Source organism: Xiphias gladius, chromosome 5 (genome assembly GCF_016859285.1).
Source record: "Xiphias gladius isolate SHS-SW01 ecotype Sanya breed wild chromosome 5, ASM1685928v1, whole genome shotgun sequence".
NCBI lineage: Eukaryota > Metazoa > Chordata > Actinopteri > Istiophoriformes > Xiphiidae > Xiphias > Xiphias gladius.
Genome location: NC_053404.1, coordinates 13,508,357 through 13,523,469, shown reverse-complemented (window position 1 = coordinate 13,523,469; position 15,113 = coordinate 13,508,357). Strand labels below are relative to the sequence as shown.

General features: G+C 41.0%; 1 protein-coding gene across 5 annotated transcripts in view; it reads right to left on the bottom strand.

The window, feature by feature from the left end:
• The window catches only part of atp8a2 (ATPase phospholipid transporting 8A2), a 49,504-nt gene that overhangs the window by 6,992 nt on the left and 27,399 nt on the right, over nt 1-15,113 (bottom strand). For all 5 annotated transcript variants that reach the window (XM_040126665.1, XM_040126667.1, XM_040126666.1 and 2 more), the window contains 9 exons: nt 12,277-12,449; nt 5,924-6,107; nt 4,857-4,967; nt 3,548-3,622; nt 2,993-3,115; nt 2,277-2,355; nt 2,123-2,184; nt 1,496-1,552; nt 167-274 (listed from right to left, as the gene is read on the bottom strand). In XM_040126665.1, coding sequence (XP_039982599.1) covers nt 167-274; nt 1,496-1,552; nt 2,123-2,184; nt 2,277-2,355; nt 2,993-3,115; nt 3,548-3,622; nt 4,857-4,967; nt 5,924-6,107; nt 12,277-12,449 — 972 coding nt within the window. The remainder of the gene's footprint in view (nt 1-166; nt 275-1,495; nt 1,553-2,122; nt 2,185-2,276; nt 2,356-2,992; nt 3,116-3,547; nt 3,623-4,856; nt 4,968-5,923; nt 6,108-12,276; nt 12,450-15,113) is intronic.

Genomic DNA, 15,113 nt, shown 5'->3' with positions numbered 1-15,113 from the left:
GAACACCCAAGAGGTGAGTCTCATAGGCGCCATGTATTGGCAACCTGGAAGACGGGAGGGGCAGATGGAGGTTGCAGAAAAGAGATGTAGAGAGCAGGGCTATTTTAACCCCCATCACCCACTGTTACTGAAATGAGTGACACATGTTTACAGAGAGTGGACTTGCCTGGCCCAGCATGTCTGGGGCAATGGGGATCGTGGGCCAGATGGCTGAGTAGACAGCGAAGAAGACCATCCAGAGCACCATGCTTCCCCATACCGCCAGGTGGGAAAACTACAACAGAAAGTAAGAGGGACAGAAAGATGAAGAAGATCCAAATGGAGGGAGTGCAGGAGGGGATGGAGATTAAGAGACAGAAAAGAGAGACAGCGTGAGGTAAAATAGTTTACATACAGCTCATCCAAATATAGACAACCTTTCCCTCCTTCCTTCCCCTGTCTTCATCCCGCTCTCTGTGATCTGCTGTAAGTGGACACTGTGTGAATTCCAGAGGGACCCGGCTTCATTACGACCAGGCTGTTGTGTGGACAGCTGAACAGACAAAGGTGTCAGCGCCACTCTGTCCGTCCTGCCAATCTCTCTCTCTCCTACAGTAGCAGTGAGCTAAATAATGTCAGGCTCCGAGCTACTGTTGTTTTGAGCTCTATGCATATCTCTGCTGACTTGATTACAAAACACAAAGTGCGACCCAAATGTTCAGTCAGATTCTTAGTTTTGTTTAATAATTGTTTGACCAGATTTTTACTAGTTGAAAACATAATTTTGTTAGCTATTTTACTGTATTTTACCGAAGCAAAGTTCATTTAGAGTTGTTCAAGTTTCGCCCGTATACACTATAACCGAACCTATATAATTTCAATTTTTGAGAGCAACTGAAAAGATGAGTGTAAAAATGTATTTCTCATGAAAGGAATGAGGAAAACTGTGCTCTAAATTAACTATGTAAGATTAAATCTGTTAATATCTTATGTCTCTGTATTTAGTATTCATCTAACAGATGGTATTCTCACTGTTTTCTGATCTGTTTTTCTCCTTTGCTGTACTTTGTCCGAGCAGTGATGACCTCCATTCATTCCTCACAAGTTTAATCTGTTAAAGAAAATTGAACACCTCTTGCAGCTTCTTCACAGTAAAAGCATTCGAGTGAAGTGAATGCTTAGGAAGTGTTATTTTATCAACATTTGGATATTTTTTCCCAGTTTTACTGGCGGGGGATAAGTTTGAAATATTGCACCAGAGCAATGGAAAAAACTGCAGCCCTACGTGAAGAGTTTGGAAGATGAGATGCAAGCAGCTGCAGTTTGAGAAACCTCAAACCTCTGCCACAAGATCAAGGTAAGCCACATCTTTTCCCAAGTCTTTCCAGACTATGAAGCATTTAGACCAAGTTTTATGAAATCCTCAGAGAGAGGGCCCCATCCTCTTTATTTATCGACAGTTGAGTAAAATACAGCACATGTGGTGTGGCATATTAGAGTGTGTTAATGTTCCTACCCTGGTCCAAGCGGTGGTCTCCATTCCAGCTTTCAGACACACTGTAACTACCACATACTACCAATACACACACACACACACACACACACACACACACACACACACACACACACACACACACACACACACACACACACACACACACACACACGCACACACACAAAACACAGAGAGGGGAGAGGGAGGGCAAATTAAAAAACAGAGAAACAGGATCAGTTCACTGGCGACTGTGGAGATAATAAACAGTCATGTTATATAGTTAACTCAGCAATGTCTGCTAAAATACGCAGGACACCACAGCCCCCTGTAGTCTACACGTGCATAACACAACAAATAAACATCACTGACATTCACATGAGACTGCAGGGAGTAAAATGATAGCAAGACCGTGAGATGGAGAAGTAGACAAAGAGAAGAGACTGATGAAAAGGAGAGGAGACAGACTGGCTAGACGAGACTAGATTGACTGGAGACTCATAATCTTTCTGAGGAAGCTTCACAGTGCTAGTGTGTACACAAATACTGTGCAGATGCAAAAATATGAACACATCTGTATGCCAAAATACACAGAAATAAAAACATAATACAAACAAAAACACAATTAGTAAAAACAAGTAAGATACTTACTGTGTAGACCATATTTCCTACAAACAGGTAGTCATTTCCTTGACCGTTATTGAAGGGAGAGTCTGTGGGGAACACGCAGACAGATGCCCCATGTCAAAGTGTTACCATCCACTATTATGGGAATGTAAAGGAATTACTCCATCAAGTCACTTACCATGCTCTAGCATTTTGAGCGGAAACCAAAAGAGAATAATTGAATGAATCAGTGCATTGATACAATGTCCCCAAAACACCTGAAAGACAGAGCGAGAGAGAGAGAGAGAGAGAGAGATGAACAGAAAAAGAGAGAGAGGGGAGAAAAGAGTATAAAACAAGTCAGTGCAAACTACACACACTGCGCATTTATGTCCCAACATTCCCACACACATAAAAACATACAAACACAGCAATTCCTCAAAGTAACACACAACTTCCACTGTGTTCTTGCCATCAAAATTGCCCTCCTGTACTGTACACACAGACACAAACTCACACACACACAAACACACACACACACACGCACACACACACACACACACACACACACACACACACACACACACACACACACACACGCACACACACACACACACACACACACACACACACAGATTCACACTCAAACACATGGATACACACGCTCACATACATACAGTACATTGGGTTGCTGGTGTACCCTCTAAAATGAAAGACTTCCTTATATTCTGGCCCTATGAATCTCATTAGGGGGTTGCCATGGAAACATCCCAGTCTCCATGCCACTCCTGTTTACTTGCTGGCGTCCCAAACAAACAGCATTCATCCCACAGATACGCCAAAAGATGTTAAGAGTTGAATGCAGAGTGAGCTTTGATTTCAGATGCAGCACGTGGTTTGTGTATGTAGGTGTACCTTGGTGTTGAAGCCCTCGGCATTCTGGGTGATTCGGTAGAGCTGCGGGAATCTGAGCATGTTCTGCTGGCTGCACGGCCGGTCAAATATCCCCAAAGTGAACGGAGGCAGTGCAGTAAATATCTTGATCACATAAAAGACACACATATAACCATTAATACACATAATGACAAAGCAGTGTGTATGCATACTTTAACTAGCTGGACAATCAATGTTCTTATCAGACTAAAAGGAATTTAAAGGAATTCCATTATGTTTTAAAAATGGGGAGCCTGAAGGCATCTGCAGTCAGACATATAAGTATACACAGCAGTCACCAAAATACACTCTCACACACACACACATGCATATGAAAGTCTCTGGCATGCAGAAAGAGCAGCGATAAGAAGACAAAGTAGAGTGAGATTGATTGAGAGATAGGTGGAAAGCATGAGAGGGCATTTAACATCAACTAAGTAAAACAGGGAAGGGGGGTGAGACTGTGAGAGAGAGTGGAGAAATGGAAAAAAGTGAAAGAGTGAGACAGTTTGAGAGGGAGTGGGGGTAGATACTCACCACGTTGTAGAGGCCTATACACCAGCGCTCAAAAAGGATCTGGCCAGAGAACCCGTTCACAAAGGCAAACCAGAGCTGGGACACAAAGACAAGGATGAGAGGGGATGAAAGGAACAATAGTGGAGGGTAAATCTGCCTTAGGGAGGTACTAATAGTGGAAATAGTGAGAAGAGATGGCCAAACTTATGCTTCTGTTCACATTACACATGGAAAAACTAACCAGTAGAGCTTGAAAGCAGCAGCGTTTACCGGAATTGTAGTCCTACTTTTGGAAAATGCTAGAACTTGTCGGCTAGCTGGCTGAGACAGAGGCAGAAAGAGATGAAGGTCCCATTTGTTTATAAAAGTTATTCCAATGTATCATTATTCATTTGGCAGTGACTTTGATTTTTCAATATAAGATATACTAGTATAGTAATTGCACTTCCTGTAACTCCATTAAGCCATCTGGCATGAAGGTCTTAAAACATTCCTCACGCAAGTTGTGGCTGGCTCAGAAACCACTGTCTGACTTCACAGAAGTTAATTTACTGAAACAAAGGGACCTAAATGTGACTCTGGCCCAGGGGAAACCTTCATTAACGCCTTGGTTATACACACATACACAGTCATAGAGCAGACATGGGCTGATCTGAGGGCAGATAGAGAAAATGTCTGGGGCCGCTTGTGGGAGTTGTGGCATTCCTGGGGCATACAGTGGAGAGTACAGCCTAGGGGTGAGGTCAGATACACAAAAAAACACTCACACACAACCCCCATCCCCTTTATGCTGTCTCCACTAAATGGACAGGGACAGTCTCTAACCTTTAGCCTAGAGCACTCTGCAGGGAGCCAATCATGTGAGATAATCATGGAAACACACAAATATACACACGCACAGCGACAGAGTGGTGGTGTGAGTGGGACAGTAGGCTACAGACTGTGGCTCCCATGAGGACCTGCACCTGCTGGCATCCTTAATGTCAGACAGAGGCTGAGGGGGGTGGAGCACAGCTGACAAATACCCCTCACAACAGGCAGGCCAGGGCTTCTTTGTGCCCCTTCAGCACACTCACACACACAAAGCAGTCAATCCTTGGAACCAAGGTCTCGTCACTGCTGATCTAAACACACATTTTTTTTATGTGCATGTTTGTGTGTGTGTGTGTGTGTGCAAAAGAGACAGAAAGCAGACACCAGAAGGGCACATCGTCCATCACTGTCAGCCATGTCGACAAACAGCTGCAAAACGTCTCTGTTAATGGAGCTATGTCTGTGTGTTTCAGCGTGTGTGTGCAAAACAGTGAGGGTGCGGTGGCAAAGCTCTTACCTCTATAATGTAGAGCACCACATTCTTATAGAAACAGTAGAGGATGCATTTAGTGACACGGTTGTAGCTCCATGCCCCATGGACCAATAGCAGCTTCTCTAGGTAGGAGAACTACCGTTCAGAGACAGAGAGAAAAGTTTGAAATACTTGAAGAAATTAGAGACAGAAAGGGAAAGTGGGAAAGACAGAAATGTCACTGGGAGAGGAGAGAGGTGAGCGAAGAGGAGGCTCACTGATAAGGTTAAGTTGTGCAAGATGCCCAGGGGCTATGTGATAAACAATTCAAACACTGAAAGTGACAGAGCGCATTTGTGTAAGACACAGACACAGAAAAGACGACACTCCTTTGCAGTCAGGATAACTCTCTGGTTGTATTTCGTCTTGTTCACATTTCCATTGAGTTGTCATTGTGAGCTATGTATATGATAAATAACAATTAGTTAAGTTATTTCTAAATCTGTCAATTATTTTTGCTTATTTAGTGCATAAAATGTCAGAAAACAGTGAAAATCTCCCATCAGTTTCTCAGACATCTTCAAATTGCTTCTTTTGTCTGGCATTTGGAAAAACCCAAAGATATTCAATTAACAATGATATAAGAGAGAAAAGCAATAATTCCTCACATTTGAGAAGCTAAAACCATATAGTGTTTGCCATTTTTCACTTATACATGATTTGAATGATGGTCACGGTCAAAATTGTCAATTTTCTGTGGATCGACAAATCTATTACTTGATTCATCTTTTCAGCACCAATGGGATCTTATAAGCTGTACTGGCAGCAGATCTCCTCTAAAAAAATTGTTTATCATGTTGTTTGTATTGACAACATGATACTTGAGTGAACCCTATAAGTAAATTCTCCTTTCAGTTGTCCCCCTAAAGGAAGGTCAAAGATCAGGATCAACTTAACAGTGAGCAGGTAAGGATTCAGTGTCTTGCCTAAAGATACTTTAGCAGGATGGGCAACCAAACATGTATCCATTATCTATGTTCATGTTAATCCTCTAACATATCTTTATGACCCTAACCATGCATGTGTGTCTCTATACTATGTCTACACGCCACCTGTGCTATGGAGTAGTCAGAAGAGTTGGTGGCCTGCATGCCCTCGTTGCCGCTGATCCCCACTCCGACATGAGCTGTCTGTATCATGCCAACGTCATTCGCACCGTCACCTATTGCCAGCGTGATGGCTTTCACGTGTTTCTTCACCATATCCACAATCTCTGACTTCTGCAGTGGAGACACTCTGAAGAACAAGTAAGAAGAGATAGATAGAAAAGGTTGGTTCATTTTAAATGTTTACAGCTGTCCGTTTCAGGGGATGGATGGTGGGGGTGGGGCTAGCGGTACTAGGAAAGAAAGAATAAAGTCTGGGGCACTAAGAGTGTACAACAGTTGAAAGGGGAAAAAGAAAGATGGATGAGACGCTGGCACGGCTTTGTTTAGTGCTCTTCACCAGGTATTAGGAAACAATGATTCACTGTTCTGCTAATAAGACTCTTCGTAGCTTACGTTTGATGTGTTTTTGTATGTGTGCGTGCATGCCTGTGTACCTCTGAGTGAGCCTCAGTGTGTGTGTGTGTGTGTGTTGGGGGAGTTTCCAGTGGTACTCCACCCTCCTGACCTGTATCACTGATCCTCTGTTTATAACTGGTTCTGTCTCTCCGCTGACAATGGAGCACCCAGGGAGGCTCGATTACAGACGCTTTCCCTCAGGGCCACTGAGAGATGATGGTGAGGTGTTATGTTGCATTTGCAGTACTTTGAATATTTTCTCATTTTACGGAGTCATGTGTTACATCTCTGAAATGGCAGCTTCCATCCCATGTCTTTCCCTCTCCTGTGTTGGTTTCCTGCTTGGCTTTACTGAAGAAGTTTTGGATGCGGTTTTTCCCATCAATCCTTTATATCTTCCTCCATGTGCCATTGAAAGAAATTTTGAAAGCTTTATATTGGTGTGGGCTGGAGATACAAAAAATAAAAATCAAGTGAAAGAGATGGTAGAGGGTGCCAACCATGTTGTTGTTAGTCTTGCACACCTATGGTAATTCTATACATGTTTAAATTCACATGACTTTAAAATGCTAACTTAAAGATCAAGGCGTTTTTGAAAGAAACTATTTGCTTGATTTCAGCTCATTTAAATGTGAACATTCTGAGAAAACACTTTGAGTTTGAAAGTTAATTCTTGACAATTTTTCCACAAGGTCCATTTAGGAGCTCTTCTGGAGCTTTTGATTGGATGACACTGTTAATTTTATGTAGCAGTAAGATAAGTAAGAAGGGTTTCTTTCTTGCCAAGCCACAAAGATATATATATGGTCCTGCTATTCCTGTGCAATTGAATACTAGCTTTCTATTCATATAGTTCTGAATTCAGATTTGGATAATGGCCCTTTTTTAGAGAGATATATCAGGGAACGATCATGCTTAACTGGTAGTGATCTTGGGAAGAGCTTGTGTGAGAAAAATCCAACCACACACTGTGTTTACATTCTTAAATGCTGCATTTATGGACCCAGGGACTAAGGTTGAATTTGTCTTCATCTCTGTTTTCAAAATGTGCTTTTGTATGACGAGGCATTCCTACTGCCAGTTCACTGTCATTCACATGTGCACAGCTTAAGTGAGTCTTGCCCTTACTACCTGCAACATGTACGTCTACAAAAGAGGGGACATAGGAGAAAACAGATACTGGAACTGGGATTAAACTTGTACAACAAGTTAAGATTTATTTCCCACAGTAAAGGACTTACAACTGCAGTGGTTTATGTATAGTATGAGTGACAAAAACTGTTACTGGCAAATGTTCTTATAATGATTTACAGTATATTTAGCTTGTGTTTTACATTAAAGTACAGGAAGGAACAGAGGGGAACAGTTTTTTTTAATGTGTGTTCTGGTTCTCCTCTTCAAAGTCAGCTACTGTAGCTTTAACAGTAAATTATCTGGTAGCAGAAAGTGGATATTCAACAATATGCCAATTACCTATTTGCTGAATGTATAGAGATTAACCCAAATCCAAATATTAAATATTTATATTATATTTCCCTGATTATAGTAATTAACTGAGCCTCAGTGATGTATTAAGTGACAGTAACTTGAGTATCAACACTGGACTATCCACTTAAAGTGTGGCCAATACTTCAAACTGTTCCTAGAAAGAGGAGGAGTCACTTTCACACTGACTGTGTCTGTGTGTATGTGTGTGTGTGTGTGTGTGTGTGTGTGTGTGTGTGTGTGTGTGTGTGTGTGCGTGCGTGTCAGGTACAGATTTAACTCTAAAGTCTAGCGCTCAATCCCCACCATGTTTTTCAATGCTCTGATGATGATATTACAAATTTAAATAATCTGCAGATGCATGAGCTATCACATGCTAACAGAATACAATATGATGCTATGATGAAGGTATGACAAAATTAAATTATGACCCCCTTTGTCTCACACACACACACGCACATACACGCACATATACACACAGACACATACACATACAAACATACATACACACACACACACACACACACACACACACACACACACACACACACACACACACACACACACACACACACACACACACACACACACACACACACACACACACACACACACACACACGGACACACACACATCCGGATGGAGCCCACAGGTCATAAAGATGGTCTATCTTCTATGAATATGTACGTAAAACCATGTCCTGGTCAAGCTGAAATCACAGAGCTGGGTGGTCTGCTTAACATTCATAAATTGGTGTGTGCGAAAAAATTTACACACGTGCACAAACACATACACACACACACACACACACACACACACACACACACACACACACACACCCCCCCACCGCACACACCACTGGATATTGGAGGGGAAAACCTCATAGAGAGCCTTGGTCTCTAAAGTCTTTGTTGAAGGATGGGATCAACCTCTGCTCTTTGTTTTTCCTCTTTCTGCGTCTGAAGTGTGTGTTAGTGTGTCTGCCTGCATGTCTCTCGGCCTCTGACCACAAATCTCTCTTCATCTCTCTCTGTCTTGCTCTACCTTTCCTCTAAACACTGGGAACAGTGTCTGGGATTGAGTAAAGTGGTATTGGAAAGATGAAAGGCTCCCGGTGCTCTTCACGGTGGAACTGAGCAGAAAATAAGCAGCCGCTAAGTCCTCCTACAAACAAACCTACAGTGAAGTTAGGAACCCATGCATACGAGCGCACATGACTCTGCCGCTCCTGAGACACACAGACACGCACACTTTCCCAAACTGTGAACAATCACATACATACAGCAGATGAGACAATATATTACAGACACCTCTATACTTAAAAGTCAAAGCTAAAGCTCTTAATGTACAGGCACCTTATTAACAATACAGTTCCCTAGATGAACATATTCCCTCATTACAGGAGTCACCTACATAAGTGGTTCCCAGCATGGGGGTCAGGACCTCCCAAGGGGTTGCAAAATAGATCTAAGGTATTGTGAGATAATTACCAGGGAAGGAACCAATACAAAATTAATTCTACTACAAGAAACCCTTTCTCTAATCTGTTTTTTTTTTCAAAATCCTTTGTAAATTCATCTCATGAGGCCTGTAATAATTATTGAAACCAAAAATTCTGAGAAGCTCATCTCCTTCTTAAGATTCTATTCAGTCTTCAGATTTCACAAATGTAACATAAAATGAGACATTGCTTTGTATTAAGGGATCAGATGCCCAAAAGTGTTAAGAACCACTGACTTACAGTATACAAATACAAATATTTACCAGAATCAAGTCAATACCTTTTTTCTGATTCCTTTTTTGATTCTAAATATAGACGTTTTTGTCTGTTTTGTTTATATTTTATTTAACAAAGGAGCCAAATTTCTCAAAAGTTAAATAATGTGTAAACACAAGCAGCTGTACAAGAACAAACTACCCGAATAAAATATGATCTAAAACTGGCAAATCCAACAACACAGTGTTGTGCTCAGTAGCTAAATCTTGGAATACATTTAACAAGCTAATGGTGGCACTTCTGAAGAAAAAGGTCTGAAACCTTCAAACATGTGCAAAAAAGAAAAATTCAGGTATTTAGGAGCAACATAGAGGAACAGAAGTATGTGGAGTTTTGATAAATGAACCCAGATGAAGACATTTCATGAACAAGCTTTCTAAATAATAAAGGCTTTTTATCAGGACTCTGCTCTTTTGCACACAGTTTTGATTCAAATCAGGAACTAACTATTGATCTGACCAGAGATTTGATGCCAACATTCAGCACTTCACATGCTTTCAAAATTTGGTTCTATGGGAACATTTTGGTCTGCATGAAAAAAGAATTGATGTTTGATACCAATCCCTAGCCAGGGTAGGGAGAGATAGAGAAATGGAGGGAAAGGGGTGCACAGAGAGAGGGATCGAGTGAAGGATAGAGGGAAGGAAGCCGGAGGCTGTTTGCAAGGCCTGTGAGGGTCCGGATATGGGCTGGATATGCAAGAGAGTCAATTACTTCTCAACTGGCTGCACACACACACACGCACATGCACCCGCATGCGCACACACACACACACACACACACACACACACACACACACACACACACACACACACACACACACACAAACACAGACAAAAGACGAGTGGAAACTCTTTTATTAAACATCACAGCTGGTGCTGAGTGGAACATGACCAAAAAAGGGAACAGGCAGTAAACATTCTATGAACAGAGTGCACTTTGTATCAATGGAAACGTATAATGGCAATGCCTGTGTGCGCGTGTGTGTACACTGGTATCCAATCCTGGGGTACCAGCAGTAAGTGAGTCATGACTTTGACATTTCCATGCAACTGAGTGTATTAAATTACTCCTGCTGTGCTGCGGGACAGCCTTTTATCAATCCTCATTCATTTGCTGACCGTGGGCAACTGAAAACCTTTACAAACACATGCACACACAGGTACGCAAGCCTGTGCATGGAAACACACACAAACATTTTCTCTCTCTCTCTCTCGCTCTCTATCATGTTCATAACAGAGTGAAAATAATCTGTCTGTGTTGAGAATTGACGGATGGTAAATGGTAAATGGACTGCACTTATATGGCGCTTTTCAAGTCCCACTCAAAGCACTTTACACTACACGCCACATTCACCCATTCAAACACACTCTCATACAGCTCTTTTCTATTCGTACACACACAATCACACACCGATGATACATTGGGGGCTATTTGGCGTTCAGTATCTTGCCCAAGGACACTTCGACATGCAGACTGGAGGAGCCAGGGATCAAACCAGTTAGTGGTCAGAGGCGACCCGCTCTACCTCCTGAGCCACAGCCGCCCAATTGATCTTTTTCTTGTGTGCATTAATCTTAAATAGGTGCTTCCAATTGCCTATTTTGCTTACTTTATTATAAAGGAGCAGTTTAGGGATTTAAAACCCAATGAAAATCACTCTCACCCACCCTCTCCTGCCAGCACTCAAGCTAGACCTATACATAGGCGTTTTGGCATTTAATGAGATTCAATTCATAGATGTTGTTGATGTCTAATGTGTCTTTACAGTACAAACCCTCACCTTTACCTGGGGGGACCATTTGTGGTCAAACCCCAGTCATGTCCGTGAAGTAATAAAAGACTGGTAACGAGAAAGAAGTGTGCAGGTATGTTTTCGACTAAATTTTAACACAGGTGTTTTAAACAAAAAAGGTGGATAGTGTACACATCTAACCTATAGATGCTATAGGTGCAGGCCTAAAAGCAGCTAACAAACAAGGGTTTACTTAACATAGACCTTGTAGGTCTTGCAATTTTCAGTATGCGGACAACTTCTCCTTTTTCTTTGGATATAGGGGTTTTCCCACAACAGCACAATCATGCTGTGTATCTGTAAAAAAATGTTTCTGATACAGAGAGCTTATCCTCCTGATGGATTAAAATTCCAGACTTTGTGCAGACTATTTTGTTTCAGTTTTTTTGGTTACATGACGTAAACTTTGTCATCACTGTCATTTTTCATGATGTTTGTGCGTGTTTTTGTAGGATTTTCAACTTTCACACTACTTTATGGGCACTGAGTGCTAATTCAGAAAAAATTTGCACTATTTTTCCACGCTCTGTTAAACGGAATGAAATTTCATCAGACAACCATTGTGTCATTTTGTCATTTCCTTTTTGTTTTGAATGAATCCATGAACTGCACCATAGATAAATATTATCTTCCAAAAACAAGAAGACTGAAAACTGAAATATCAGTACAAAAGATGACTTGAACGCTAACAAGGTATTGGACTTTTTTTTTCTTTTTAAAATTTTTTTTTTTTGGTGATTTGTCATCTCAGAATTCCATATTTTTCCAAGCTTTCCAGAACTGTGCAGATACCCTGTAATAAACCCAAAGTTTGCTTTGTGTAATGAATGAGTCTTCCCCTACCGGCAGCAGATGACAGCCTTGCAGGACAAAGCCAAGTCGAGGAAGGCCTGGCGGAGCTCGAAGGACAGCGCATATTTCAGTGTCTGACCATCGATGATCAGTGCCAGCTCATTTTCCTTCCTCAGAGAGTCACCTAGCGACGAACAGTGAACTGTCAGTGCAGCACGAGTAGCCTACAAGGAGACAAAGACACAGAGAGAAGGGTTTTCCTTAAATCCTCTTCTAATAAGGAAGACTGACTAAATATGTTTGTTTTCCCCCACAACTTCCAAGACTAGTTAAGACAGTTTCACACATTATCAAGATGCTTTTACTGACAAGCCTCTATCTCCAACATCTTTTCTACTGTTTGTACAAGTCATCACACAAACACATTATTGCTTATAAGGATGTTTGATGAAATGCTGTTGGCTCCCAGTGACAATCTAACCTCTAACCCTGCCAACTATCTTAAATTGTAATCCGCACCATAACCAATCATAACTCTAAATCTCACCTTGAAATGGACTCTTTTTCTTATGTAATGTGGCAGCGGTCCTTTTCAAGTGACCACATTTTCATGTTATAATTTTTGTGGGGATATTGTGGCCTCTATAGTGGTCAAAATACAAATCACACACATCAAAACATGCAGACCAATCTGCTGAAATGTCTAAACCACTGCTGGTAAATGGAAAACATATGGTCCTGGTTTCACAGGCTCCTTTCATCCGGGGAAAGGATTTGCTTCTGTGTATACTAAACAATTAAGAATGACAATATAAAGTTCACCGTTGTCCTTGACATCACCAAACATGCTGATACTACAAGGTCCTGGTGGTATGTTCAACCATGCAATCAGATCTTAAATCTTCCCTTCACAAAGCAGCAACACACCACAGTGGGTAGAAAAATGGCAAAAGAGAGAGTATGCAAAACACAGAACCAGAGGAGAAAAGTTAAAAAGATAAATGAGTTAGACTATTGTCATAGCAAATGCATTATTCACTTTTAACAGCAGAGTGTAAGTGTGTTTGAGCGTGTGTTTTTGTGTGAATGCCAGCTTGCCTGCAGGGCAGTAGTTTGGGGCAGTTTTGATGGAGCTCTTGATAATAGAGGAACAGGAATTAATAGAGAAAATAAACATCCCATTTAGATGTAATGAATTCCATGTGGAGGAACAGGCACGCTACTAGCTACCAGTGAGGCCCACACATATACACACACGCACACACACACACCTGAATTATTTATTACCACTAACTTAAAGAATGATCTTCATGGGATCCCAATGTTACAGAGCATAAACTTAGTCTAATAGCATATGTGTCTAGATGTAATATGCTTCAACCTTGCCTTTTGTAATCCATCTGTACCTTTTAAATACTAAAGAGGTTTTTTGGACTTTCTGTTTGTTAAAAAATAACAAATAAAAAATAAAAAGAAATGAAAAAGAAAAGAAACAATTGTCAGATTTCAGTTATTAATCGTCATTACTTTACAACTAAGATTAGGCCAATTAAGACCTTTTTACTCAACTCAACAGCTCTTTTACTAAGAGCTCTTTACATTGAGAAGATCACCAGGTGACTTCATTACCTATTAAAATCAATCCAACACTAAACAGATGGAACAAAAATGGTTCACCCATCAAGTATTATCAAGTACTGTCACACACATCTCACTTACTCTCTGTCTGGGGACAGTTTTGTTAGTTGTATAATGTGGAATTCAGCTTCCACACAAAATAAACAAGGAATAATGCAAAATGAAATGTCCCATAACAGGAATTGTTTTTGGAAAACATGGACAATATAACTGAACATTCATCAATCAGCTACACAAGACTAAACTCTGGATACAAGAGGGGAAAATTTGGCACCATTAAGAATCTACATAGTCTCTCACAGTGGGTTATTGGTGGCCATCAGTCCTGAGAGTCCAGTGACCTGCAGAGAGATTACCCCTCTGTCAAATGATCAGCATGTGTAAGACACAAAAAAGCAACATACAACCACACTCACATATAGATGTATGTAATACAATCATATCAACAATGCAGCCTTTCTTCTTCTCGCCAAATAGCGATACACACATGCATTCCCTCTGCACATAAGTATCCCCTCTCTTCCCAAGAAATTCCCTGCTCTTGTTTTCTCAGCCTGAGGCTGTGTGTTTTCCTTTGTATTCAGAATTCCTGTTTGCATTCACCTTTTTCCCCAAACAGGGGGAAAGGAAAACAAAAACATAATGAAAAGATTAAAGGAGATTACAGGTTGTCAGAGTTCTGAGAATCAAAGGGCTATGTGTATGTGTGAATTGCATATGTTTTTATAGAGGATTCAAAAACGTGTGCATGTATATGTGTGTCCGTTTGCACGGAAGTAGAAGTGAACAGGGATTGTGTGTGCGTGTGTGTGTGTGTGTGTGTGTGTGTGTGTGTGTGTGTGTGTGTGTGTGTGTGTGTGTGTGTGTGTGTGTGTGTGTGTGTGTGTGTGTAGTGCATTTGAGAATCAGACAAAAATCTCTTTTTCCCTGGTTGTCCTCACCTCATCACAGAGGAATGGACACAAAAAGCCTCAGCAGCATAATGCAAAGTAAACACCATGTAAGTGAAAAATGATTGTATAAAAACACTGTACATTTTTGGGGCAGAGGGTGTTGATGCTTGTAGTCTTACACAACTTTCTAGATGGGATTTGATGCTGTGAAGCTTTTCCCAACATGATATGATTTGGAGTTTTAGGAGACAGTTGCAAATTCTACATCTACCTTTCAATTTATTTAGGGAAATATATTGATGGTTCAGTGGTTCACTGTCTGATATTCACCATAATAACAACCTGTGTAATGATCAG